Source organism: Miniopterus schreibersii (assembly GCF_964146895.1).
Source record: "Miniopterus schreibersii genome assembly, chromosome: 4".
NCBI classification, from domain to species: domain Eukaryota; kingdom Metazoa; phylum Chordata; class Mammalia; order Chiroptera; family Miniopteridae; genus Miniopterus; species Miniopterus schreibersii.
In genome coordinates this window covers 95816715-95841872 of record NC_138105.1, presented here as the reverse complement: position 1 = coordinate 95841872, position 25158 = coordinate 95816715, and the positions used below count along the sequence as shown (strand labels likewise).

Sequence of the window (25158 nt, the reverse complement as noted above, 5' to 3'; positions counted from 1 at the left end):
TGAAAACCTCTTTAGGAAGGTGTTCAAATTATCATCAAGGACTTGGAAGTGAATCATGACCCTCAGCTTAATGGCTGAGTAACATTTCCAAGTACCAAGTAGTAGTTTCTCTGGCGGGGAAGCGGGATTTCTGTTCTTTCCACCACCCCACCTAGCAGGTGACTCATCACACCTGGAAGTTGTTTATGAGGATATTGTGTCTATGCTAACAGTTGACAGGATGATGCTTATCTGAATTTCTGAACCTGTCAACTTTGAATCCCTGCTCCTGCTTCTCTAGGTGACTTAGTCTTTTTCCTCCCATAATCTCATCAGTCCTTGTAATTGGCTAGTCTCCTGAATAGTTCTCATGTGACCTGCTATTTTTTAAAAAAACATTTGGTCTTTTGTGTAACCTATTTCCACCACCTGGAAGCTGCCCTCCCCTTTCGCAGCTTCCAGAAAAACCAGATCTTCTAAGAAGCCTCCTCGAGCAATTCTATTCTGACTGTTTGGCTCTGCAGTCTTTCTAATGAATGGCCTTTTTGGTCTACTTTTATTATGTACACGCACAGGTCACAGGCTGCTCTTCAAATCATCTCAAATTTTCACATATATATAGGCACCCACCATTCAACTCTAAATTAGTCAGTAGGAACCAAGTTACTTTCTTTGTGCTCAGTGTAAAGTAAAGGGCTCTTAAAATAGCTTAGACTACCCTCATTATACAAAAATGTTAATATTTATTTCATCACAAAGTTCTTCCTTAAAAGATGCTGAGTTAATAGACATGCTCTAATGGACTCAAATCTACGAAATTCTATCAATGTTTAATTTTAGAAAATGTTACTATAGAGCAGACAAAGAATTAAATAATAACTACATATATGTTTTCAATAGATTTGACTGAGCAGGAAAATGCAGCATTAACCTAAGAAACAGACTTCTTACGCTCAAACAGTTTCTTTTATCTCAAAACAGCGCGAGTTACTGTAAGAAGCTATCCTGATACTCAAACAACACGAAGGGATGTAACACCACTCAAAACATACCCAGTTCTGGTATAAGACAAAAAAACTGTTCACCAGGAGCTCAAACAGGCTACTAACCAATCTCAGAGAGTGAGAGGTGATCTGACTGAAATTTAGGGTGGGAGCAGTGACAATTTTCCATCTCATTTAAGAGTACAAAGAGGTTTCTCTGAACGGTTGCCTCTCCCCTCCGGTCGGTCACCACCTGATTGATGTGAAAAGTGAGCGGCTGCTCTATTTGTAGGGAGGTTGTCTGGGGAGTAGGGTAGCTCCGGGGTATCTAATCCTAGATTCCTTTTTGGAAAGCCCAAGGAGAAGCTGCTCAGGGCTTCAGTCCACCGCCCGGTACACAGTTGTCTGTGTGCCAAGTGAGAGACGGATGGGCTGGGAAACAGCTGAAATGCGGCTCCTTCCACCCTGACCCCCCAAACAGGGTTTCTAATGGAGAGTCTGACAGACCCTTTACTGTAGTGGCACTACTGGGGGCAGCTATAATATTAGCCTCATAATTCTGCTATATAATAACAACAAAGAAAAAGAAGGTGAAGGGTCATTGTGCTTTGTCTTTAGAATTAAGATGGCTGTCTTGATCCTTAAAGCATACTCTTAATTCTGGAGACACATCTTAATAACCTCTAAATAGTTCCAACAAAAGAGCCGTGTCAGAGGAATGAGCAGGCCCCAAGGTGTTTCAACTGGAGTGTTTTCATCTGCCGTTATTGCTCTATCCCTCTCCAGAATTAAGGCAATAACCTGTGATAAATTATTCAGGAACTGCTACAGGGATCAAAGCAAAATCATTCTGTTAAAGTGCTGTTTGCAACATTTGGCACTTAGTGCGAAAACTTTTAATGTGCGCATGCTGAAAATCAAGGATTTTAAATAATTTAACATTGTGGAGTTTATACGAAGGGACTAAAGATAGCAGGTTCCTATTTAACTGCTCCTCTTCCTCCGAGAAGTTTTCATTCATTTTCCTTAAAACCCATGATGTCATGGTCAAGAAAAAAAAGATGCATGAGTCAGGAGAGGATCGGACTACATTTTACTACAGATACAAATATATGGGAAAAACATATATTTTGAACTAATGCATTAGGGCCAGGATTTGTAACAGTGTTTTCTTTCTTTACCCCTTTACTTTGAAGAGAAAAACCCAAGACAAAAATTCAATGTACTCTTCAATTTTATTAGGACTACGTAAGAAAACAAAGCTATAAATTTAAGAGTTCTGCAGCATTTCCTCCTCTCGCAACCATATTTCAATTTGGCAACATCGGTCCTTAATGTTTATGTTCATCCTGAAATCCGCATTTGAAAAATATCTATAAATAGGGAGTTAGAAAATCCTGGTAAGGGTTGCAAATTAAATGAATACGGCAGTCCTGAGGCATTTTCATAGAGATATTTTAACAGCATCACCTCCTGTGGATTGGAATACTAAATACTTTATTGGGGAACAAAACCGAACCGTTTTTATTTCTAGTACTTGCAAAATGAAGTACCTGAAAGCACTTTTGCATGTATTATTTATTCATCATGATAGAAAAATAGCCTTAACCTAATAAATTACATTTAAAAGCATTTAGTGCAAAAGTTTTGTTTATGATAAAGCAACAGATTTAGTTCTCTACTGGTAGCTTAAAGCACCAAGTTTTCTTTATACAAATTAGACAGATGGTGCTTACAGTAGAATTTACTAAAGGTCTGTCACAACAAATGCAGCCAAGCTGCATATTTAATCACTGCAGAATCTTGTCTACCTGCAGCTGCCAACTGCTAATCCAATTTCCCTGATAAATGTGGCAAGAGACACGATCAGCAATAAAGAGCATCTAACTCCATTTTCCTGCAGGGCGTCTTTTGATGAACATTTAGGACGGAAGCACGGAGTGCACTGTGTGGCCTTGGTTCGTGGCAGCTGCATGCATTCTGAGGCACAGTTCTCAGGTTACTCACTTAATTCTGCCACTATCATTACGTTGCTATTGATCTCAGTAGCTGTTGCCTACACAGCATTACTCTAGATGAAGCTGAATCAGGCAGTTATCATGCATCAAACTTGCTCAAAAGCCTGGAGATTTCCCCTTAATTACTTGTGATTTTATTTGCAAATACCGTTAAAGTGTAATCAAGCAGTCACTTTCCAGGGTCGTTAAGAACTTGCTGGTTTAGGGATATATCACTGGAAGTCCATTAAAAATGACTCGAGGAAGATGGTTTCTATCAAACTAGATGGGATCACATCAAAACGGGTGTGGAGTATAATGAAATCTTCAAATGAGACAAATGTAATTTTTATAAAGATGGTGTTTTTCACCCTCACTTCTTTTTGACATAAAGGGCAGCAATAGCTACCTTAAAGCTGCAAAGCTCTTGTTGACCACTAGAAATATTTGTGACATCTGAAAACACAGCTAACCCGAGCAGAAACTCCAGTGAAGAATTTCAGCAAGACTGCAAACGCAGAGATAACCTCTGCAATTTTCTGGTTTAAATTCTGGGACTACTGCATGTTGATAAAGACTCATTTCAAAAACTTTATTTCAAATTAAAAGGTACAGTATTTGGCAAATTAACTTTTGGTAGAAGAATTACCCTAAAATAATCATCAATGGTGATTGTTTTTCTCTTTGGCATCTGAGATTTTTTTTTTTGGTAGAGAGAGGAGCAGCGATGCAAAATGATAGTTAATATTTTGGTCAACTTATTTCAAATAATGATAAAATATGACTCAAGCATCACCAGCAAAGGTGCCTACATTCTCAGGAGTACATTTATTAGTCTCTTGCAAATACTACTCAGTGTCACTCTATTTAATACGGCCCTGACTCATGGTAATTTCAGAAGATGCTCTTCCGATTTAGCAGACCCTGTGCTCCCCATCCCCCACATGAAAATATGGGGCAGCTTTGTCACAGACAGCTTGCTACACTTAAGGATTTTACTAATAAAACATAATGTTGTCTTAGATATTATGACTGTTGCCACAGCTGAACTGACTTGTCAAATCAATCCTAATACGGCTCCCACAGGCCCATAAAAACCTTATTTAGCTATCAGTTATCCTAATCACTTTGTTCAGCTTAAGAATGCAATACTTCAAGACCAGCTCCTATTTATACATATATGCCTAGCCATTTAATAAAGTCTTGATTTATACAAATTCTTGTTTAAAAAAATATTTAGAGACCTAGTGTTTTAAAGTGTGTATGTTTGTGCATGCTTCCATATAAATATGTTGAAACATGTAGTGAAGGGTAGATGAGGGAACAGGGGTGCATCAAGTGGCGAGTCCACATAAAATGTTCTTTAAAGACATTAACTGCCACGAAACACATCTGTGTCACCTACTCACAAACTGACTACTCCAACTCATCAGTGTTCTCAAAGTCCATCTGTATAAGAAACTTCAACACTTTGTAAGTGTTGAAAGTACAACTGAAAGACGCAAGGCGGGTGGGGCACAGCGCACAAACACGCAGCCCCTTCTCCTGGATCTGGATATTCTAGAACGAAAAAACTTCCTCCTGTTTGGAGACAAACCCACCTTCACATCGTCTTGTTTAAAGTTGTTGGTGAATATCTGTAATACTGTTTCAAAAGAGGCCGTAAGAGGCAGCATGAAGTTCTCAAACTCATCCTCGTCTTCGCCTGTCCAAAACACAAAGGTCACCAGGGTTAGGACGCAAGTGCTGCACGCGAGCCCTCGCGAGCGCTTCGTCCAGGCCGAGCGTCCCAGGGGCCGCCTGCACCCTCTTCCAGGCCATGGTCTGTGCTCCGGCTTGCTGAATATTCTGCTCTTTTGCCTCCTCTTTTTGCACCAAATGAAACAGCAAAATTACCACTTTTTTTTTTTTTTTCTGGCTCTTTATTGGATCAGACAGACTCATGCCCCAAGCATCTCAGCCCTTCAGCTCCTAGGGCCCAGAGCTTCCCTAATGGCCCAAGGAAAGCCCCTTTCAAAGCCTCAGAGAAGGCTTTTCCCCCCCTTTCCTTGGAAGCAGGGCTCTAAAGGGCTCTCAGACTCAGGTGCCCAGAAGCTCTCTGTTATTATTCTCTTTTATTTATGTTCTTTTTTTTATCAATTTGTTAACTAGATGGCAGGGAAACTTTTATCTGCCCCACAGGATGAGGTCCCTCCTGGGCCATCTGGATTTTAAGTACATTCTCCCTGGGTACACTTCCTCTCGCACTAAGCTTCCTTTCTTCATAGAAAAGAGGGGAGACATTTTCTATTGTTTTTTCACTTTACAGGTAGACTACAGTTTCCTCAAGGATTTTGCCAAAGCAGAGTCTTCACACATGGATATGCACAGCTGACAGTTTATATAGGTCTTTCAGAAGGGGTTTCTTTTGAATGAGAGTTGGTTCTCTCCTTCACCTATGGCACAGGGACATAGAGCCCCAATACACTGATGAAGAAACAGGCAGAGGAAGGTTAAGTGACTTACTCAAGGTAGCATACTAGATGGAGGTGGAACTATATGGTCCAGACCTGATTTCTATGCTATCCATTTTTAAATAGAGCATCAGAGAGGAAACGAGATCTCAGAGAAGAGACCAGTGGTTCCCAAAGTTTCGTCCTTGGCCTAACAGCATCAGCATGACCTGGGAACTTGTTAGGTAGAAATTCCCAGGTTCCACCCCAGATTGACTGAATCAGAAACTCTGGGGTGGGGTGTAGCAATTTTTGTTTCATGCCATCCTCCCTGTGATTCAGATGCACACAAATGCTTGAGAAACTAGCCTACACATCATTCTACAGATAAGGAAACTGAGGCCCAAGGCCACATACATGGAAGATCAATGGCAGAATCAGGGGCTTTTGGTTCTTAAGGAGTGGCTGGCCTGGCTGACCCTGGTCTTCTGTGACTTTGCTTTTCCTTTTAAACTTTCATAATTTGTTTCTAGAGTCGAACAGAACCAGGGACTTAGTTTTGCTCACAGAGAGATGTCAAAAGGTCATCCAGTCTTCCGTGGTATGCTTCTGTAGACAAGGGTCAGGATATGAGGTGAAAGGTAAAGCAGACCAAATTATAATCCCTGCTCTGTCAACTGCAGTGACCAAGTTATTCCGCTTAGATACACCCTCTGCCAACTGGTGACAACATCAGAAAGCTTTACAGAAGCCATTCTTGTTTTCCAAAGCCCATGTCACTTTCCCAATGCCTGAGCTAAGCTCCCCTGCAAGTTCTTCCTAAGGTGCCACTACAAGTGTTCCCTCTTCTCTCTTTGATTCCTAGAGCATTTTGTCTGACTCTACTATAGACAGTATTTATCAGTAGGCCTTGAACTGCAAGTATTTAGGCATTTAGCTGATAACACTAATAATACCGCCTACATCATTCCACTGTTACCACCATCTGATGAGGGTTACTGTGGGGATTGAACAAGATAAAATTTATAATGTGTGTATGTAAATTATCAGGCCCATCAGCCTACACTCACAGCTTCTGGAGAGCTTAGGCTGTGCGTCTTTGTTTCTCAGGGAAGGAGGGTGACGTAGGGGGCTGTGCATAAACAGACCCAGAATCTGGCTCAACCACATACTGTTTAATTTTGGACACTTACTAACCACTCTGAGTCTCGGTTTTCTCATCTTCAAAATAAGGAGAAAAATGCCTATCTTTTAAGGTTATTGTGAATATTAAACGTTAGAGCACATGAAAAATAGAAGGTGCTCAATAAGTAGTGGTAGTACCAGTATTACAGTATCAGTACCTAGAACGGTGCCTGCAAATATTAGAAATACTGTATTTGAATGAAAAGTAACTGCTCAATAAAGGTGAATTTTAAAACTCCCTTATTTTCTTAACACCTGACATAGAATAAATAATATAGTAATTAACTGAACATTATCAAACCCTTAAATATGTGATATACATAGACACATTATATTTAAGCTATATAATCTTACTCCTTTGAGATAAAGCCTTTTCTGAATGTGGAATTGTTCACGAGGACAATGATAACAATCACTGTGGGCAGAGAAGGGTGAGGACAGAGTGGGTGCTCTGAAAGCTCTGCTACTAAGCTGTCTGGTTTTGGATAAAGTCACTTCACTCATCTAAGCCTTAGTGTCCTTATTGGTAATTAAGAGACATAATATTTACAGCAGACCCCCTTCTCCGTGGTTTCGCTTTCTACAGTTTAGATGACCTGTGGTTAACCAAGCTCCAAAAATACTAAATGGAAAGTTCCAGAAATAAACAATTCATAAGTTTTAAATTGCATGCTGTTCTGAGAAGCATGAAGATAGCTTGTGCCATCCTGCTCGGTCCTACTCGGGATGTGAATCATCCTTTGTCCAGCGTATCTCTGCTGTATGTGCTACCCATCCATTAGCCGCTGGTCAGATCTACTATTGCAGTGCCACAGAGCTTGTGTCCAACTAACCCTTGTTTTACTTAATAATGACCCCAAAGTACAAGTGCTGCTGCTGGGAATCTGGAGATGCCAAAGAGGAGCATAAAGTGCTTCTTTAAATTGAAAGGTGGAAAGTTCTCGACTTAAGGCTGATGGCAATGTGGTGCCCTAGAAAGCACTGAGCCTATATGAAGACTTCAGCAAGAGATCCCCTGAAATGAGTGACCACATTCACATAATGTTTATTACAGTTTATCATAGGTATTATAGGCACAAACGTGGTATATACAGGGTTGAGTACTATCTGCATTTTCAGGCATTCACTGGGGGTCTTGGAACGTATCCCCCAGTGGATAAGGGGGGACTACCGTACTTCATAAAGTTAGCTGTAAGATTAAATAGCAAAACATCTGTGACCCTCTTTGCTCAGTGTCTGGCATTTAATAAATGACAGCTATTAGTATTTGTTTTGTTTTGTTTTGAGTTTGACACGGACTTAGAGAGGTGATTATGGTGACTGAATAAAGTGTGTCCACAAGGTTGCCAGCCCAATACCCTTCCTTTGGGAGCAAAGCTTTTCCGAGGTATACATGATTACTTAGAACAAAGATAAACTCAGGATGTGAACATTTCTGCCCTTCATTAGCACACTAAGGTACAGATCAAAAAACTTCCTAACTTCATTTCTTTCCTCAATCAAATTTAGAGGCAAATATGGATACCAGGAACACAAGAGACAAGCCACCAAAAGAAGAAGCCACTTCTTCCTTGCAAGGAGAAGTCAAGGAGCAAATACTAGACAGTAATGAGAGCAGCAATTTTACTTAATGTCACTTCCTCAGGGAGGTGTTCCCTGCCCACTCTACCCAAAGCAGTTCCAGAGTGTGCCCCTACCTTCACCACTTTCCAACCCCACGATGACTTGACTGCTCTTGTGAGACTTACTATTCATTTACATATGTATTCATCGTCTTCCCTGATAGAATGGCAGCTCCTTGGGGAAGCGACTGGTTTGTTTTGGTGATGGCTGTATCCCTAGTGCCTAGACTAGGGTCTGGCACTCAAGAAATATTCGTGTAGCGACTGAGTAACAGAGGCTATTTCCTGAGTGCTTATTATGTGCAGGCAATGAATGTGGTACTTAATAAACACTATGGAGCTCTTACTATGTTTGAAGCACTGCTGCAAATCAATGGTCACTACAAGCCTATGAAGCTGCATGATGTTTCCTTAATTTTACACGTGACAGAGGCCTAAAGGAGTGAAGTAGTCTGCCCAACATCTTCTGGCTGGGAAATGGAAGTGCGGATCTCCACTTAGGTCTGCTTTGCTACCAAGCTCATGCTCTTCCCCCATGTCTCTGATGGGGTGGAAGGCATCAGAGGTGGGGACTGAAGTGAAGGTCACAGAATCTTGAGTTTGGAGCTGTGTGAGGTTAGAAGAGGGTAAAGAACAATCAGCATGGTTCTAGTGACTTGTGCAGGTCTAGGCTCCTACCACCTGCTCTTCCTTCCCCAGTGCATCCTAGAACGGCACCTTAAAGTTCTAGCACAAGTCTTGAGAACTGTGCTTGGCTAGATCTCTCTTGCTTGGGCCAGAATGTGGTTTTCATTTCAGTTTCCTTCTAAACTGCCTCGGAATCTAGCAGGCTCAGAAATGACCTAGGCTTCAGGCAGGGTGCTTGTTCTGTATGTGTCAGAGGTGTCATCAGTTACGATTCTGGAGGAAATTAACAGCCCAAGCACTGAAGGCAGAGTAGCTGCATTATGGGTACTGAACTTGCATTGTTTTGAAGTCCCAGTGGCAGTCAGTGTCCCTAATAGTGCTGTCAATAAATCTTTGTGTCTTTAATTAATATATACTGAGTATTGTTTTGTGATAGGAATTGCCCCAGGCCCTCTGCACACACCTGTATCTTATTTAAGCCACATGACTTTCAAGGTACATATTTCCATTTAATAGATGAAAAAACTGAGGCTCCCTTTCATTCCTCTCCCTAGGGAACCAGAACATTTATTTTAGCTCCCAGAAGAAAAACACACCACCCACTGCAAACTATTGTACTCCTCTAAGAAAGCTACCTTAAAGTTTCTTCCCTGAAGCACCTTACTCCCTGGGGTGCTCGGGACTCTACCCTCAAAACCAGGTAAGTTATTAAAACTGGATCTGGACTTAATGGGCTGCTTTCTGCCTACAGGGCCAGCTAATTAGTCTTAATGATCTCATTACAGATTCTCAGTATTACCAGCTGCTTCTTCACCTCTTATTGCCCACTCCCACCCCCCACCCCCAACATCTAGTTTCCAGATAGTCTCTGCCAAGTCATGGACACAGGTGATGTACTGATGGAGTCCTCCTATCAGAACATTAGCTACTTCTGATCAAGCTTCTCACTTGCTAGATCCTCCTGGGCTATCTCCCTTTGTGTTCCTTTATCTATGAGAAAAAAGATGCTCTGTCCAATTATTAGACATAAGGACACATTTTAAGAACTACATTTGACTTTCACTGATCACAGGACTGTAATATACCTATCTAGGGCAAATAATAAACACGAGTCTATCTGTTTAATAGAAGCTTGAAAAGTAATCCCTTCTCCCTTCTTCTCACTGCCCCCAAGCCTCAAGTCAGTCATTCAGTCCCGATCATTCAAATAAAAATGAAGAAGAAAAAGTTACTTTTCCTAATTGGTTGAGAATGGAAAGGTGAAGTAATAGCTTAGCAAAGTGAATGAGGGTGTCGTCAGAGGGCTACAATGTGTATGACTGACCTTGGGCAAGTCATCTAATCTCTGCACCTCACCTTTCTAACAAGTAAACAATGCAATAATACCTATTTCATGTGAGGAGCAAACAGGAGAATGCATGTAAAGTGGTTTGCCCACTGTAAATGTGCAAACTAATGTTAGTTATTACTACTAAAGGAACGTTTCCCTCCTCTGTATTTTTCCTTCTGTCTTAAGTAGCTATTTCTAGAATACGCTTCCCTTTTTATTCAAGCCATTTACTTGTAATTTAAAATTTCTCAAATTCAAGCTAGAGATATCTTCAGGTGCCAAGTACCTGTTATAAGCCACAAAAGTAGATGGATGCTATGTTACCCTCATCCCTACAGAAAGAACTATCTCTTAATGTCTATAAACACTATTTTTATATTAGCATTCCTGTGATCATTAAAAAATATGGCTGCTTCTTAGAGTCTGAATATCTGAGGGAGCGCTGCTTACTCAGATCTATCAATGTGCTTCTCGGGTGAGTGGTTCAAGACAAGGTGCAGTCATAAAGAGTCCAAGGAAAAACAACTGTCAGTGACACTGAGCACCTCTGAATCTGTGGCTGGTAAAAACTTAATTTGCAGCAAATATTTAGTTAGTTCTCCATAAAACAAAAAGCCTTGCAATAGCTTTTTCCACACTTCCCCTCTCCAGTACTTGTCAACTGATTTCACCTCCACTCAAATGAAACAAAATAGAAGGTTTTTATTTATTCCAGTATTTTAGACTGAACAGCTCCCTGGAGTTTCTCCATTTACTGGCTTGGGTAACACTATCTTTGCTTTAGTTTATTAGATTGACAAAGTTAATTTAAAAACAACCTAGGGAACTTTAAGTGATTCTTGGAAGGGCGAACATGCATGCACATATGGTTGGTCGCCCATTTTCTTCTGTGTGTAAAACCATCTCGTGAAGGGGATTGTTTCCATTTATTTTTATAATTTCTTAAAATACAAAAAATACATTGCCAACATGAAACATCATCATTCTGATGATGAAATGCTTTTAGTTCTGTTCTTTATTTCATTTAGTTTAGACAAGGAACAATTTGATAAAATTTTACTACTGCTTACTGCCAAAAAACCCCCATTTTCATCTGAAATACAACCTGGGGCACATAGCATCTAATTAAATTCATACAAAGCACAAATTACTGAATAGAAACCAAAATGCATTTCAAAGTAAATATCAATTAATGTGACACCCAATTTCTAATCACTCCAATGTGCAAGGCTTATACACAAAACATATCTAATTTATTTTGTAGGATTCAATTAGAATACATTTTATATTTCAATCCAAGAATCACATCCAGTGGTTTGCTAGAAGGTTGGTCAGATGTTTTTTCTAGTTGATTTTTACCAAAAAATAAAATAAGTATTATAAAAAGTTCCTCCTAAATTTTTCTTCGTTTAATTTGAGGAGTCTCGTTACCTAATATTTTTATTGCTTTCACTTAATACACGGATGTGTGCTTCTTTTGGCAAGAGCACTCCCTCTTTTGTCCTCGTATCCATGGCAGTGGACACACGATAGAGAACTGCAAAACCACACATACAGCATTCTGACAGCAGGGCACTGTTAACCTAGTTTGTGAGACATGGCTTCAAATAACAGAACTGTTCAACAACATTCAACAAATGATCACCTGTAAAGTAGTAACGCTTTTCTGTTCAACAGAAAACAAAAAATTAATCCAGCGTGAGACTGGCCAAGTGTAGCGATAACTTGAGAAAGTAATAAGCCACTGGTCAAAGCTACTCCCAGAGAGAACCTGGAAGGCAGAGCTGGCTCTAGGGCCATGACAATGGCCACGTGGTCACAGTGTGCTCGTGGGCCATGCTTTCCACAAAATTTACTGAGTACTTATAATGCAGAAATACTGAGATTGGCACCAGAAAACAAGGGAAAGACAAAGTCCACGTGCCAAAGGAGCTCACCATGTTCTGGGAAGAATTGCCACTCTGGTTCTGAACAAGGGAAAGCCGCTCTGGTAATTTATACCTCAAATCACCACCTGATGCTTATAATCTACACTATTTTAAAACATAAAACACACTGACAGATAAGGAAGGAATTTCTTTTCAAACAATGTAGAAGTTCCATGAGTGTAGTTGCTATTGTTTTTAATTTTATGTATATCCAATTCATTTTACTTATATTTAGTACCAACCACGTACTGGGCATGTCCACATAGCCTTTCTATTTCTATTTCCCACAAGGTATCTAAAAAGTGCTTCCAACATAACAGATATTTACCTTTAAAAAAAACTTAGTAAAATATCAATTTATACTTTATATTGTTATGGGTTAAATATTTCAAAGAACTCTATTCAAATTTATCTGTTTTTCCTTCAGTTTCTCATACCTCACAGTTAACACTGAACAGAAGTCATCCTCAAAAAGGCGGTGTGCAACATCAGGTCTTTCTGGGCACCACCATGCCTATCGATTATCAATGCTAAGTAAGCAGTGCTGCAAACACAGTGCTGTCCTGCTGTTTAAGCGACCAGATTTACGGGGGATCTTGTCTATGCTGACCTCGTGAAAAAGGACCTTGTCCCATTCCACTGCCAGGCCCTGAAGATGTGCGTGACATGGGCCTATTTCTAGGAAACCTCCCTCCAGAGAGTTCTCTTTCACTTTGGTCTCCTCATTGCTTTCACTCTGTCTGACAATCATTCAAAGAGCACGTTTAAGGCTTGGGAAAGACTTAAGTCTAGGCAAGGGTTTCACGGTCTTTAATGCCTGGACAAAACCAGGAAAGTAAGAGGGCAAGCTCCTTGAGGTCAGGGAGCTTAGCAAGGTCTTTGTCATGCGCTCAGCCCTCAGCCCAGTGTGCTTTCTAAATGATACTAAGGACAATGACAAAACACCTGGGCTGCTCCTCTTCTCTTCAAGGCAGCAGCCAAGACGTAATACAGGCCAGTGTGCAGTATGCAAAGCTGTCATTCAGTCGGATGTCCCACTGGCCTACGGTAGCAGATGATTGGGTTTTGCATGCCTGGTTTACTCTTCAAATATTTATAGACAGTTCTCTTTGCCTCAAGCCCTAGTTGTCACTTAGCCAAGTTATACATACATGGTTCTTTTAATCTTTCCTTAGAAATCAATCCTGCCCAGCTACTTAATCATTCCAGCTGCATTTCTCTCAACTTTTGGCTGTTTGTCTTTCTGGTAATTTATTCTGTTGAAAAGCATAAAAACAGTACCAGTGTGGAGTGGACAGGGCCAGGTCACCTTCCCATTACAAGGTTCAGTGCCTTTTCCAAGCAAAATAAAATTATTCCTCATCTTTCCTTTCATATGATCATGTTTTAAAAACTCATATTTAAGTTGACGGATCAATCAATACATTGCAAGAGAAAGGAAGAAAAAAGTATCAGTATTATATATATTCTCTAAGGATGATATTGTCATTGACTGAACCCTCATGTGTCTGGAGACTGATTAATTTAATCTGCAATATTCAAACATGGAGAACCCTGGGAATCAAGAGTAATGCGCGGCCCCTACAGAGAGGAGTAAGTGCCCCTCCTAAGGTGCTGTCTATCAGTGGATATTTCCCGCTAACTTTAGTTTTCAATGAAAAAATAAACACAAGTTAATTTCTCCCATTACAAAAGTAATACATCAAGAAAATATCAAGTAAACAGAAATGAGGAAGTGTTACATATAGTCCACTATTCAAAGACAACACTTAACATTTTTGAAGAATTTCTTTTAAGCCTTTTTTTGATGTATTTGTTCCTCTGCCCCCAATAGGCATGACCATACCATTTGCAGTTTAACTTGCTTTTTCCACTTACTATTATACCAGAAAATTTCACATCTTGCATTGTCTTCAAATCGTCATTTTTAATGATCACATATTACTCCATCAAGTAAGTGGATGTGCCTAATTTTACAGTTCCCTATGTTTGACATTTACATTGTTTCGATTTTTTCTCTAGATTAAATATCATTATAAAGAAAATCTTTGTGTGTAAAAGCTCTTCTGTATTTAAGATTACTTCTAGATTTTTAGAGCTAAAATGAATGTAACAAAGGACACCCAGAAGATAAATTTAGAAGAAGTAAAGAAATACCACCTCAAGTACAAAAATCTGCCTTCTGGCTGTGATGTTAACAAGTGAATGCTCAAATCTCAGGAAGCTGTAGAAACTGTTGGGGATGGCAAGTTCTAATAAGTTAAATGTGGTCCTCATCAGTACTTCACTTCTTTATTCACACAGGTATACTGTTAATCCCTTATTAAGTAAGCTTAAATTCTTAACCTTACCTAGGTCTACCATTAGAAGGCGAGTGAGGGCTGTGTAGAAGGTTGTTCGGCACCTGAAGTCACTGAGACTGTAACTGTCACTGATGCCAAGGAAGGGGAAGTGTTCACTCTAATGAAAGCAAAAGAGCATCCAAAGTTACAAATGCTTTGACCTAAGCTACTTGCAAAATGTAGTCATCAATGAAAAAAAATAAGACTTACCGTGTGATTTTTTAGCATGAATTTCACAGCATCTATCTTCACAAGTTTTTTTAAAAGGATATAGGTAACAGAAGTTAAGGAATCTGGGAAAATATAATTGTCTTATCAACAGGTAATAAATCACAAAATAACACTGAATTACAATAGCACCAATTTCTACTTATGAAGAATAAATATTATTCTAAAGAGTATTCCTATAGAAATGTCCTTCACAATGTTAAGAATGATAATCTATTATTAACCAGTGCAATTACTTTTCTTATCTTATACATGTTCTCGTTATGGAAAGAAGAATGAAATTTATAATTAAGACAAAAACTTCTTTACTATTAAAACCTTCACAGTGGAAGATTAAAACTGACCTCTTTTACATTTTGGGTGTAACACGAGAAGTTCTTTTCACTTAATATTATTTCATAATAAACTAATGATAAAAGACCCATAACAGGCTATGGAGAAAGAGAGAAATGTTCAATTCTAAGAAGCAATGAGCTCCTGTAGAAATATGAGGAAATTCTGCTTCAGATGAAAGAGATCGGGACCCAAGCAGGAGGATGCAGCAGGCTGCATGTCACTGGGCACTGGTTGGAGCTCAGAGGACCTACTACATCTCAAGTACCTACTGTGTGCAAGGCATTTCATATATAACCCACTTAAGCTTCACAATTATGCTGTTAAATATTATTTATTATTTCTAATCGTCAGATAAAAGGAGCACAGAGAAATTAAGTTACTTGCCCCAAGGTCACACAGCTATGGGTTAATAGAGCTGAGATCTGAACTGAGGTTTGACTCCAAAGACCATGTTCTTTCTACAGTACTAAACTATCACCTGAACAGTTCAACTCGGAGTGAGAACAAAGTTAAGAAATCATGACATGATCACAGGCCTAAATAACTTCTGGTTAACGCTGGCATCAAAGAAGGGCGACGTGGGTTCTGAGAACATCAATTCAGGACATAAACAGCCTCGTCCTTTCCTTTACCCCAGTCACGTGTTTTCTGCTAGTCTGGGCCTCTTGGGTTATTCCCTGCATACTCACTCATGCCCATCTTGCAGGCCATAACCTTAAATGCCTCCATTCATGCTCCCATGAACACTGACTCCTTTCCCTCCCGTCTTCTCTGAATATAGAACTCTGCACAGCGCTTCTGTACAGGGCACTGAGTCTAACTCGACATTTTAGTCACTTGGGTGTGGACGTAAAAGAGTAGAAAACACATTGGAACACAAGTCAGGAAGCCTGGGTTTTCGGCTTAACTCCACCATTCAATCAGCTGATGAGCCTGAGCACCAGACTTGGCCACTCTGGAGAGTTTCCCTTTCCAACCAGAGGATGAAACCTAAGCTCAAGCATCCATCTCACAGGATTGCTGTGAGGATCAAACACTGAAAATGTCTTTGTCAATTACAGACAGGGGAGAGGACACCAAGGCGCAGAGAATTAACGATTACAGAATGTTTGTGACTTGCAAGGCTGATTCTCACAGTCCCACGAGACAGGCCGCACCACTTCTGTTTTTCAGAACCACTTTTGTTTGAGGAAACAAACTAAAAAAAATGGCACAGAGCTTTCCAAGGAGACCGTTAGTATGATTTAGAGCCAAGTCCCCCGAGCTCTAAAGCCACCATTCCAGCTGCACATTCAGCACGCACAGCTGGCTCACCTTGGTGTTAGACTGGAAGCTCTGTAAGGACAGGGGCCGCATCTGTGCGTTTTCCTCCCCGCACTGTGCTCGGTGGGTTCTCAATGAGCTGCGTGTTTCTGGCGGGCTGAAGGCAATGAGATCAGGGCTGACAGGCAGCAGGTCTTTCCCTGCCTACAAATATGCAGATTTGATGATTCCCCCCCCTCCCCCCCCGTGTGAATCACTGAACTGAAGAAGTGCCACTCAAACTTCACTCAGTTAACAGGGTGGGGATCAATAAACTAAGAAATACCTTAAGTAATTACCAAATACAATTTTCTTAGAATTGCAAAGTTAAAAGTGACAGAGTCTGTGGGTGACCAGAATGCTGCCATTAATAGGAATCTTCCTGTCAGTGCTGCTAATAAACAGCGAGTCATGTTCTGACAATAGAATATTTATGGGCGCAATAAAAAGAACATTCACAGGAAGACTCTTGTCTGCCAAAGACGCATTTTCTGCAGAACTGCATCTGTGCACTTGGAATCAAGGCCTGCCCCACTGTCTTTTAATTACACTCTAAAGAGAAAATGATAAAGAATAAATATTTTTTCAATAAAGAAAAAAAATAAGAGTTCATGTGAATATTTATATTCCCTTATAGGAATTCAATTCAAAGCTAGCTATGGTTCTTAAGGGGTCCATTTTTAAAAAGGCAAATGGAACCCTGGCCAGGTGCTTCATCTGGTTGGAGCATTGTCCCGTACACCAAAAGGCTGCGGGTTCGATGCCCAGTCAGGGCGCACGCCTAGGCTGCGGGTTCGACGCCCGGTCAGGGCGCACGCCTAGGCTGCGGGTTCGACGCCCGGTCAGGGCGCACGCCTAGGCTGCGGGTTCGATCCCCGGTCAGGGCGCAGGCCTAGGCTGCGGGTTCGATCCCCGGTCAGGGCGCACGCCTAGGCTGCGGGTTCGACGCCCGGTCAGGGCGCACGCCTAGGCTGCGGGTTCGACGCCCGGTCAGGGCGCACGCCTAGGCTGCGGGTTCGACGCCCGGTCAGGGCGCACGCCTAGGCTGCGGGTTCGACGCCCGGTCAGGGCGCACGCCTAGGCTGCGGGTTCGACGCCCGGTCAGGGCGCACGCCTAGGCTGCGGGTTCGACGCCCGGTCAGGGCGCACGCCTAGGCTGCGGGTTCGATCCCCGGTCAGGGCGCACGCCTAGGCTGCGGGTTCGATCCCCGGTCAGGGCGCAGGCCTAGGCTGCGGGTTCGACGCCCGGTCAGGGCGCACGCCTAGGCTGCGGGTTCGATGCCCGGTCAGTGCATGCGGGAGGCAGCCACCTGACGTTTCTCTCTCCCATCAGTGTTCCTTTCCCTCCGTCTCCCCCCCTCCTCTCTCTAACCATACCCGTGGGGGTGAAGACTAAGAAGGGAAATGGATAATCATTTTATCATCTTCACATCTTGTTACTTCTAAGAGACTAGGGTTCTTATAAACCACACCATTCTAGATGGTGGGAGGATTTTAGTTGGATGGTGTTCTGAAGAGCTCCTAACAGTACACGTAATGGTGTCTAACGGTCCGAGCAGTGAGTAGGAGGATTCGGTCAGGGTCGCACACGGAACACGCACACAGACACAGATACGGGGAGGCCTGCGGGTGGGGCGGCTGTGGGGGGAAGGGGGCGCCTGTAATATTTTCAACAATAAAGATAAATTTTAAAAAATGATAAAACCAAGATCAAATCCAACTCTGTGTGACTGTCAAGGATAAACTCTTCTCACTAGGTTATATCATACCCATGTGATTTTAAAGAGGCCAGAGATTCTACACAGACTACTAGCTTCTTGAGACACAACTGAAGCTGGAACTAGGTCTCGGAAGGAACAGGGAAAGTGTTCTTTCAAGAGGGAGCAAATTCATTAATGAATTTTCATCACATCCAGAACTGAGCAAACTCCATAGCCTTGCTGACAGTAACTATCAATTCATGGTATGAAGCCTTTACTGAGTATCATATTTCATCAAACCTACACCACTAATTATAAAAAACATTATTTTATGTGCTAATAAGAAAGAAAAGGTGTTTAAAAATACCTTCAATTGTAAGACATCTTATTTACAGAAGTGTTTAAAATGTGAAATTTCTGTTTGAGAATAAAAGTAGTATAATCAATATATGACATTCATTCACTAAGTACAAGAGAGTGGGTGATGGTACTGCTCGAGTCTGCAATTTAGAAGTCATATATGTTTACAAACAGTTCTTGCAGATAGAATTAGACCCTGATGATAAAAGAAAGTTCACGGATAAGAAAATCACATGTGGGAAATTACTCTAGATAGATGACAAGTACAAAGTACAATTACTGAACTATTAGTTCAGTTATTGCACAAACAGGGGTATGCTAATAAACCCTACTAGACTAAAAGAATCCTAATATGTATAACCAAAATGAAGCATCTGAAGGGATGCTAATAATCACAAGGAATAGGAGTTCAATGCTTAGTTACTCAATAAGGGGGGTAACAATATGTTCAAATGTCCCCATGTGAAGTTCTGAAACCCTGGGGGAGGAAAAAGAATCCTAATCTCTAGTAACTTACAACCTAAATGGAGAGAAGACTAGCTGATATCAAGCTGTATTATATTCTTCCTCAGGTACAAAGATAAGAAGTAGGTGTTCAGGAACATTAAGAAAATTAAAGATGATAGGAATGAAAATGAAGGGTTTACTATTTAGTGAGTGCCTACTATGCGACAGGGTCAGTAGTATCAGGTGCTTTATTTTTGTTAGAAAACACAAATATATTGTTATATACCTATTATTTTATTTAATCCATATAAAATCCTAAGATAATATTTCCTTTCTACTGACAAAGAAACTGAGCCTCGGAGAAATTACATGACTTGTTCATGTTCTTTCAGTTAATACAGTGACTAAGGATTGTAACTCTTTCAGGATGGCTTCACTAAGTCTTTAGCGAGACCTGAGAAAATTTTAAGAGGCCAAATTGAGTTACAATGGGTCCAATGAGGAGAACAGCATAGGTGGTGATTCAGTGAAAGATCATGAAGGGTGCCAAGGAGAAAGTAAAATAAACTTCCTTGGCCCAAGGAAAAATATAAAGTACAAATTATCGTTGAGTGGTAGATCAGAAATTAGTTGTGGGAACTCAATAAGTCAAGTACCGTTAAAGGACTCAAGTTCAAATCAGTAATTTTACGCTGACCTGAGAAACAAGTAGAAGTAATTCTGGGCTTTTGGGAAGAGAAATGATCAGATTAAAACAATACTCAAGGAAGGTAATCTTGTGAAGCGAGAATTTAAAGAACTGAGTGAAGGTCTGAGTAAGTGGGCTATGGAAGAGTAGACAGGATTCTCACACTTGATCTGAGTGTAAAAACAAACACAGCAGATAAATTATGAGATGCCTTTTGCATGGGTGATAGAGACAGAAAACAGAAAAATAAATCAACATTTCTTTTTATGAGAAATGTTAATAGAAGGATGCCTGAGGGATGTATGCTGGAACTAGTTTTATTTAACATTCTCAAAACCATCTGGAGATGGTGGTATTCACTGAAATAAAGCAATACATTTTTAATACTGTTTCACCAAAGCAGAATTACTACTATTACTAAATATTTTCTGTAACAGACATACCCAATTTTACTGCCATCCTTCACTCTTATTTCATTCTAGGCTTTTGTTTCATTTCTTATCCTCTACTCTTTCCTGACCCCCACCTCATTCAGGATTCACACCCCAGTGGTGGGAAGATCAGTGACAGGGTGAGGACATCTGCTTTGCATATTACTTGTATGCCTAATGGTTTTGTATATAAGCTATGTCTAAATGACCTAAAATAAAAAGAACTTCCTCAAAGCCACCATACCAAAATGTCACGTACCCACATTATGTTTAATGTGTAGATTTTCAGAAATTTAGTATGTAATTTACTTGAGTTAAATTTTTTAAAAAAGAAACTCTGTTGACAATACAATGTTCTTTGAACTCTTAATAGAAATATAGGAAAGGAAGTCTGGACTCAGGACCAATTCTGTGAAGGCAGGGCCTGTGTCTCATTTGTCCTTTTGCCTTGTACTGAGAAATGCTTAATTGATATTTGCTGAATTGAAAGACCAGGAAGATAAAGCATATCATTAAGATGAGTAAGGAATTAAATGTAAAAATCACTATTTTATTCTTACTCAAGGTTAAATCTAAATAAGGATGCAGTTCTAGTTACTGCACTTAAACCAATGAGCAAAAAAGGACAAATGAAGCTGGAAGAGGTTTGGGGTTGAAAAATAAAATCATTAGGGTGACCAAGTTGTTTGGTCAGGAAATGAACACTCTATGGCTTGCAAAAATGAAAACCATTGAAGTAAAGATAGATAAATGGATCTATGAAGCATGTGGATAGGAATTATATTCACTGAGTCCTGGTGTACAGAAACTAAGGAGATAGTCAAAGTCTTGGTGAGTTAGTCTGAAGCCAAATGAAAGGAATTATTTCTTTATCTAACAGATAATCTGGGACAGCTTCATGGGTGTGCAAGCCGTGAACTTGCACAGGGTCCTGCGCTTGGTTCAGTGCTCTGCTGCTGAGGTCTTGAAATTCTTAATAACTTAGGAACAAGGCACCCACATATTCATTTTGTACTGGGTTCCCGAATTATGTATGTGGTCTTGGAATAAGATAGATGTTATTAATCCTAAGAAGAGCTGAAGTTAACAGTAACAAGAGAGTAAAAATGAGCTTAGGTACTTCCTTGAATTAATGTGGAACTCTTTTATGGGGTCTGTTTTAAAAAGCTAATGATATTTTGGGGTTTTCTTAAAGCTTTGAGGATGATGTAATAAGGGCAACTACCAACAGAGGGCCTAATAAAAAATAAAAATCCTTTCTCATTATTATCTATCTGAAACCCAAAATGAGACATGTTACTGCTGTAAATTTGAGTAAATAAAAAAATTGCAGCAGAAATATTGGTCAAATATTTTTCAAATATAAAAATATAAATAAATACTTGAACTAATGATTAATAAACAGAATTTTGGGTGTGGTGTAACTCTTTCTTCCCTCTTTCTCAGCATTTAACATAAGTTTAGTCATTTCATTGCTCAGTATGACCCTTATTTTCCAGCTCTCCCAGCAGCTTCCTTGCTCTGATCATCTGAACACCCTCACCCCTTCCCCAGTTAGTAGAGAGCAGAATTTCTGCCTGGAGAGCATTTCACAAAGGAGAAGGACCCCTGGACCTGGCTGGAGGGCTGCCTAGGACAGCACCGTTTCAATGGCGCACGTCAAAGAGAGCTACGTGGAATCTGGAAGTCTTGAAATTTAGTCTTGGAAATTTAAAGAATATATTAAAAAGTTACTCAGATGGATTTGCCAAATGGATTTTATGTGCCCCATGTAATGAATTTGATAGGAAAATGTAAACTTTATCTCAAAAAAGGCCTCTGGATTTTAAAATTACAATAGTCTTCACAAATTGGAAAACTTCATATTTGACAAACAGAAAGCGTGGGGTAAAATGCAACAGGCTCACTCTCCATTTAAAATCCAGGGACTAAACATATTGGCAGCCGCCTCACACCTGTTATTATTCAGGGAACTAGATGACCTCTGAAAATGTCAAGACTGCCTTTTCCTCGTGAAGACAAGGTCCTATGGAGAAGTGGGAGAAGGCGCAGCTTTTCTGTTTAGGACATCTGTTCTACTTTCTAATTATCTTGAGGCAGTTCTTAAAGTAGAAACCCCGAGTCACCACTCACATCACCTGAGATGTGCTGAAAAATGCAAATTCTCAGGGCTCAGGCTAACACTTCCTAAAGCCTAAATTCTGGAGCTGCATCTGGCATTTGTATTGTAATAGGAACTAGAGTGATTCTGATAATCACTAAAATGTGGGACTCTTGCCTTGGGGTAAGTGACACAGTCTTTTTTAGCACATCTTAAAAATGAGGATCTTCTGTGATTTCAATTTCCAAACAAGTGGTCAGATACAAGAACATAAAAGTTCAGAGGCTAGCTTTGAGGACCACAAAAACTAAGTAAGAGTCACTCTGAAGATAAATATAGAAAAGAAAAATTATCTGAAAACATGTATTATAAAGTCATAAGGAACATTTCAACACTATTGTAAAATAACATCCTTTTCATTTGTTACTAATATTTTACATATATTCTAAATGTTAATATATAAGCAGATTTACATTAATAGGGGTCAATCAGTGATGATTAATATTCTGCATAACTGTTTCTGTTTCTGAAGAATGTCATCTTATTTTTAACACAGAAATAATGTATTGTTTCAAAATCAGGACTTAAAAACACATTATAAAAAAGAAATCGATTGGAAACAACAAAAACATGCATTAGGTAACCAGCAACTGCACTGAAAGAGATGCACCACTCACATATTCCATTATGTAAATGAATTCAAAGATATTTCATGACTGATCAGCTAGAAGGGACATAATGATTTATAATTCAAATAACTGAGCACTGAAATCAAATTGAGCTAATATATATTTCTAAATATGCAAACCTGAAATAATTGTTAAAAAATATAAATCAATGTACCCAGGTTGAAACCATTCGTATCCCTTAGTTTAAAATGTTATAGCTTTTAAACTTTTATCTAATAAATATTCTGAAAATATGATTTTTTATGAACTTTAGAAAGTTCTCAAAAGCAATAAATAGCTTATAAAATAAAAGGTTATAATTGCAGGATTAAAGAATATATAAAAAATATAAGGTGATAGGCGAAGGATCTTAATAGCAGACACAAATAAATTAGGCATTATGCAAATAATACTAAAAAGAATACAAATCAAATTAATTTTATATTAGATTTCAATTTCAACCTAAAAAAATAGGGTAAATCTAAACAATAGATATGTGCTAGAAAGTAACATAGGCTTCTTCCCAGATAATATGCTCTCAAAGTAATTCATTGTGAAAAGGGCAGAGTTTGCAATACTAGGAAGTACTTATAAACCACTTCATATGTTAGAAATAAAGAGTATTTCAGCATTATTATTTTAAAAAATACAGGTTCAGTGTTTTTTTTTAATAAGAAAAAATACATATCTTAAAAAGCCAAAATGACCACTGGAATTGGGTTGTACATCACTTTCCAGTAAAAAGGAAAAACAGCCTGGACAGGTGTAATTTATCATTTTTCTGATTTAATATCAAAGAAATATATTAAAATAATAAAAAGAATCCTGAAATCCTCAAAATTTGTAGTGATAAATAGCCCTCCCTGACTTTATTACATTATACCTACTAACAGAAATATTGCATGGTGGATTTTGCCAGACAAGGACGATTATTTTCCAATAAAAAGTTGCATATTAAATTCCAGCACAAAAGTGGGTGTCTAATACTTTGGAAATCTTTTATGGCTTGCCAAGAAACACAATTTTAAAGTTAACTAATACAAACATATTCCTGAAGTGAACCTACATTAAAGATTTCTCTCCAATGCCCCCATTTTCAGAATGCTATCCTCATATTAAAATATCAGCTAATCTCAGTGGTTAACTAAACCAACATTTATTTTCACACTCCTGTATATTTGATAGATAACACATAAAAGACACACTACACGCTTCTCTCTCATTGGTAGAAACACGACAGTATTATCAATTAATCTAGTAAGAAGATGATTCTGATTTTAGATTTTAAAAATCTGCTAATGACAGAAAACTGAATATTTAATGTGTACTGGGAAATCTCATTTTAGAGTAAATAAGATGTTGACTTGGTAGGGCCATTAATCAAAAAAGTGTTCAAAAAACTTAAAAAATTTTCTCCAATTCCTTTGTGCCTCTTAACTGATGAAAAGAATATTCTTTTCAATAGAGCACTACTAAAGATATATTTACTCTTAAGAATTCAGTTTCTATATGGTAATATTTTTAGAACATTCTGACCTTCTTAAAAATAGTTGCATGCTTTCTTTTAAAACAAGAACTTCCAGACAGTTATGAAAAATCATGGGCTAAAACATGTGGTAGCATCCTTTCTTATGTAACAACTTAGTAACCTGGGTGAGTATAAACAGAACTTTAGTTATGAATCTACATATCCACATACATTCATTGTAACTGTGAATAAATGCTTTATAGTGCAGCTTATGAAAATATTTCAAAAACATATATTTACAGATAAGGCTAAATGAAAGGCTTATTATTTTTAAAGACACTTGCAAAAGTTATAAACAAGGAAAACACCTAGCCAATGGAATGCATGTTAGATTGTTCATATAAATGATCAGCTCTACAGTAAAAAGGATATCCAACAGAAAGGTCATTTAGGAACTGAAGAGTCCTCGAAATTACAGGCTCACATCTTCCCCAGTATTTAAGGTTTGTAACACTAAGGATGAAAAAAGTTTTTAATGGTAAGTAAGGCATTTGTCTGTATACAGAGAACATGGAAATACACATACATTCGTGTAAGTTAGAAGACCTAAATCACGAAATACCAATGGAATATTTTCTATTCTATTCTTTTTATAGCACATTCGAAATTATACGCAATCAATGTATAATAAACACTACTCTCCAAGTGTCCAAATGGTGTATAATTCTCTACATTAAGTTTTATAAATTAAAAAGTTGCCTAAGTGTTTTACAGGTGACACATTAAGTTTGTATCTAAGACAAACATATTTGGGATCGACAGCAGGAGGTATGTCAAATAGAGGCTCACAGTTACCGCCAAGAAATGAACCATCCAACTTGTGGCTCCAAAACTCACTTCTTACAATCATGACTATCTATCTGGCTTTATTCTCTGTGGGCAAGACAGTGCTCTTTACGTGTTACATAGATAAAGTGCGATGCCAAGTGGAGGCATACCAGTTT

The 25158-nt window shown here is 39.1% G+C and overlaps 1 protein-coding gene across 3 annotated transcripts in view; it reads right to left on the bottom strand.

Annotated features, from left to right (window-relative positions):
* Positions 1-25158, bottom strand: part of RANBP17 (RAN binding protein 17) — a 219188-nt gene that overhangs the window by 58138 nt on the left and 135892 nt on the right. For all 3 annotated transcript variants that reach the window (XM_081137136.1, XM_081137137.1, XM_081137138.1), the window contains 4 exons: positions 24587-24667; positions 14636-14699; positions 14435-14543; positions 4561-4664 (listed from right to left, as the gene is read on the bottom strand). In XM_081137136.1, coding sequence (XP_080993262.1) covers positions 4561-4664; positions 14435-14543; positions 14636-14699; positions 24587-24667 — 358 coding nt within the window. The remainder of the gene's footprint in view (positions 1-4560; positions 4665-14434; positions 14544-14635; positions 14700-24586; positions 24668-25158) is intronic.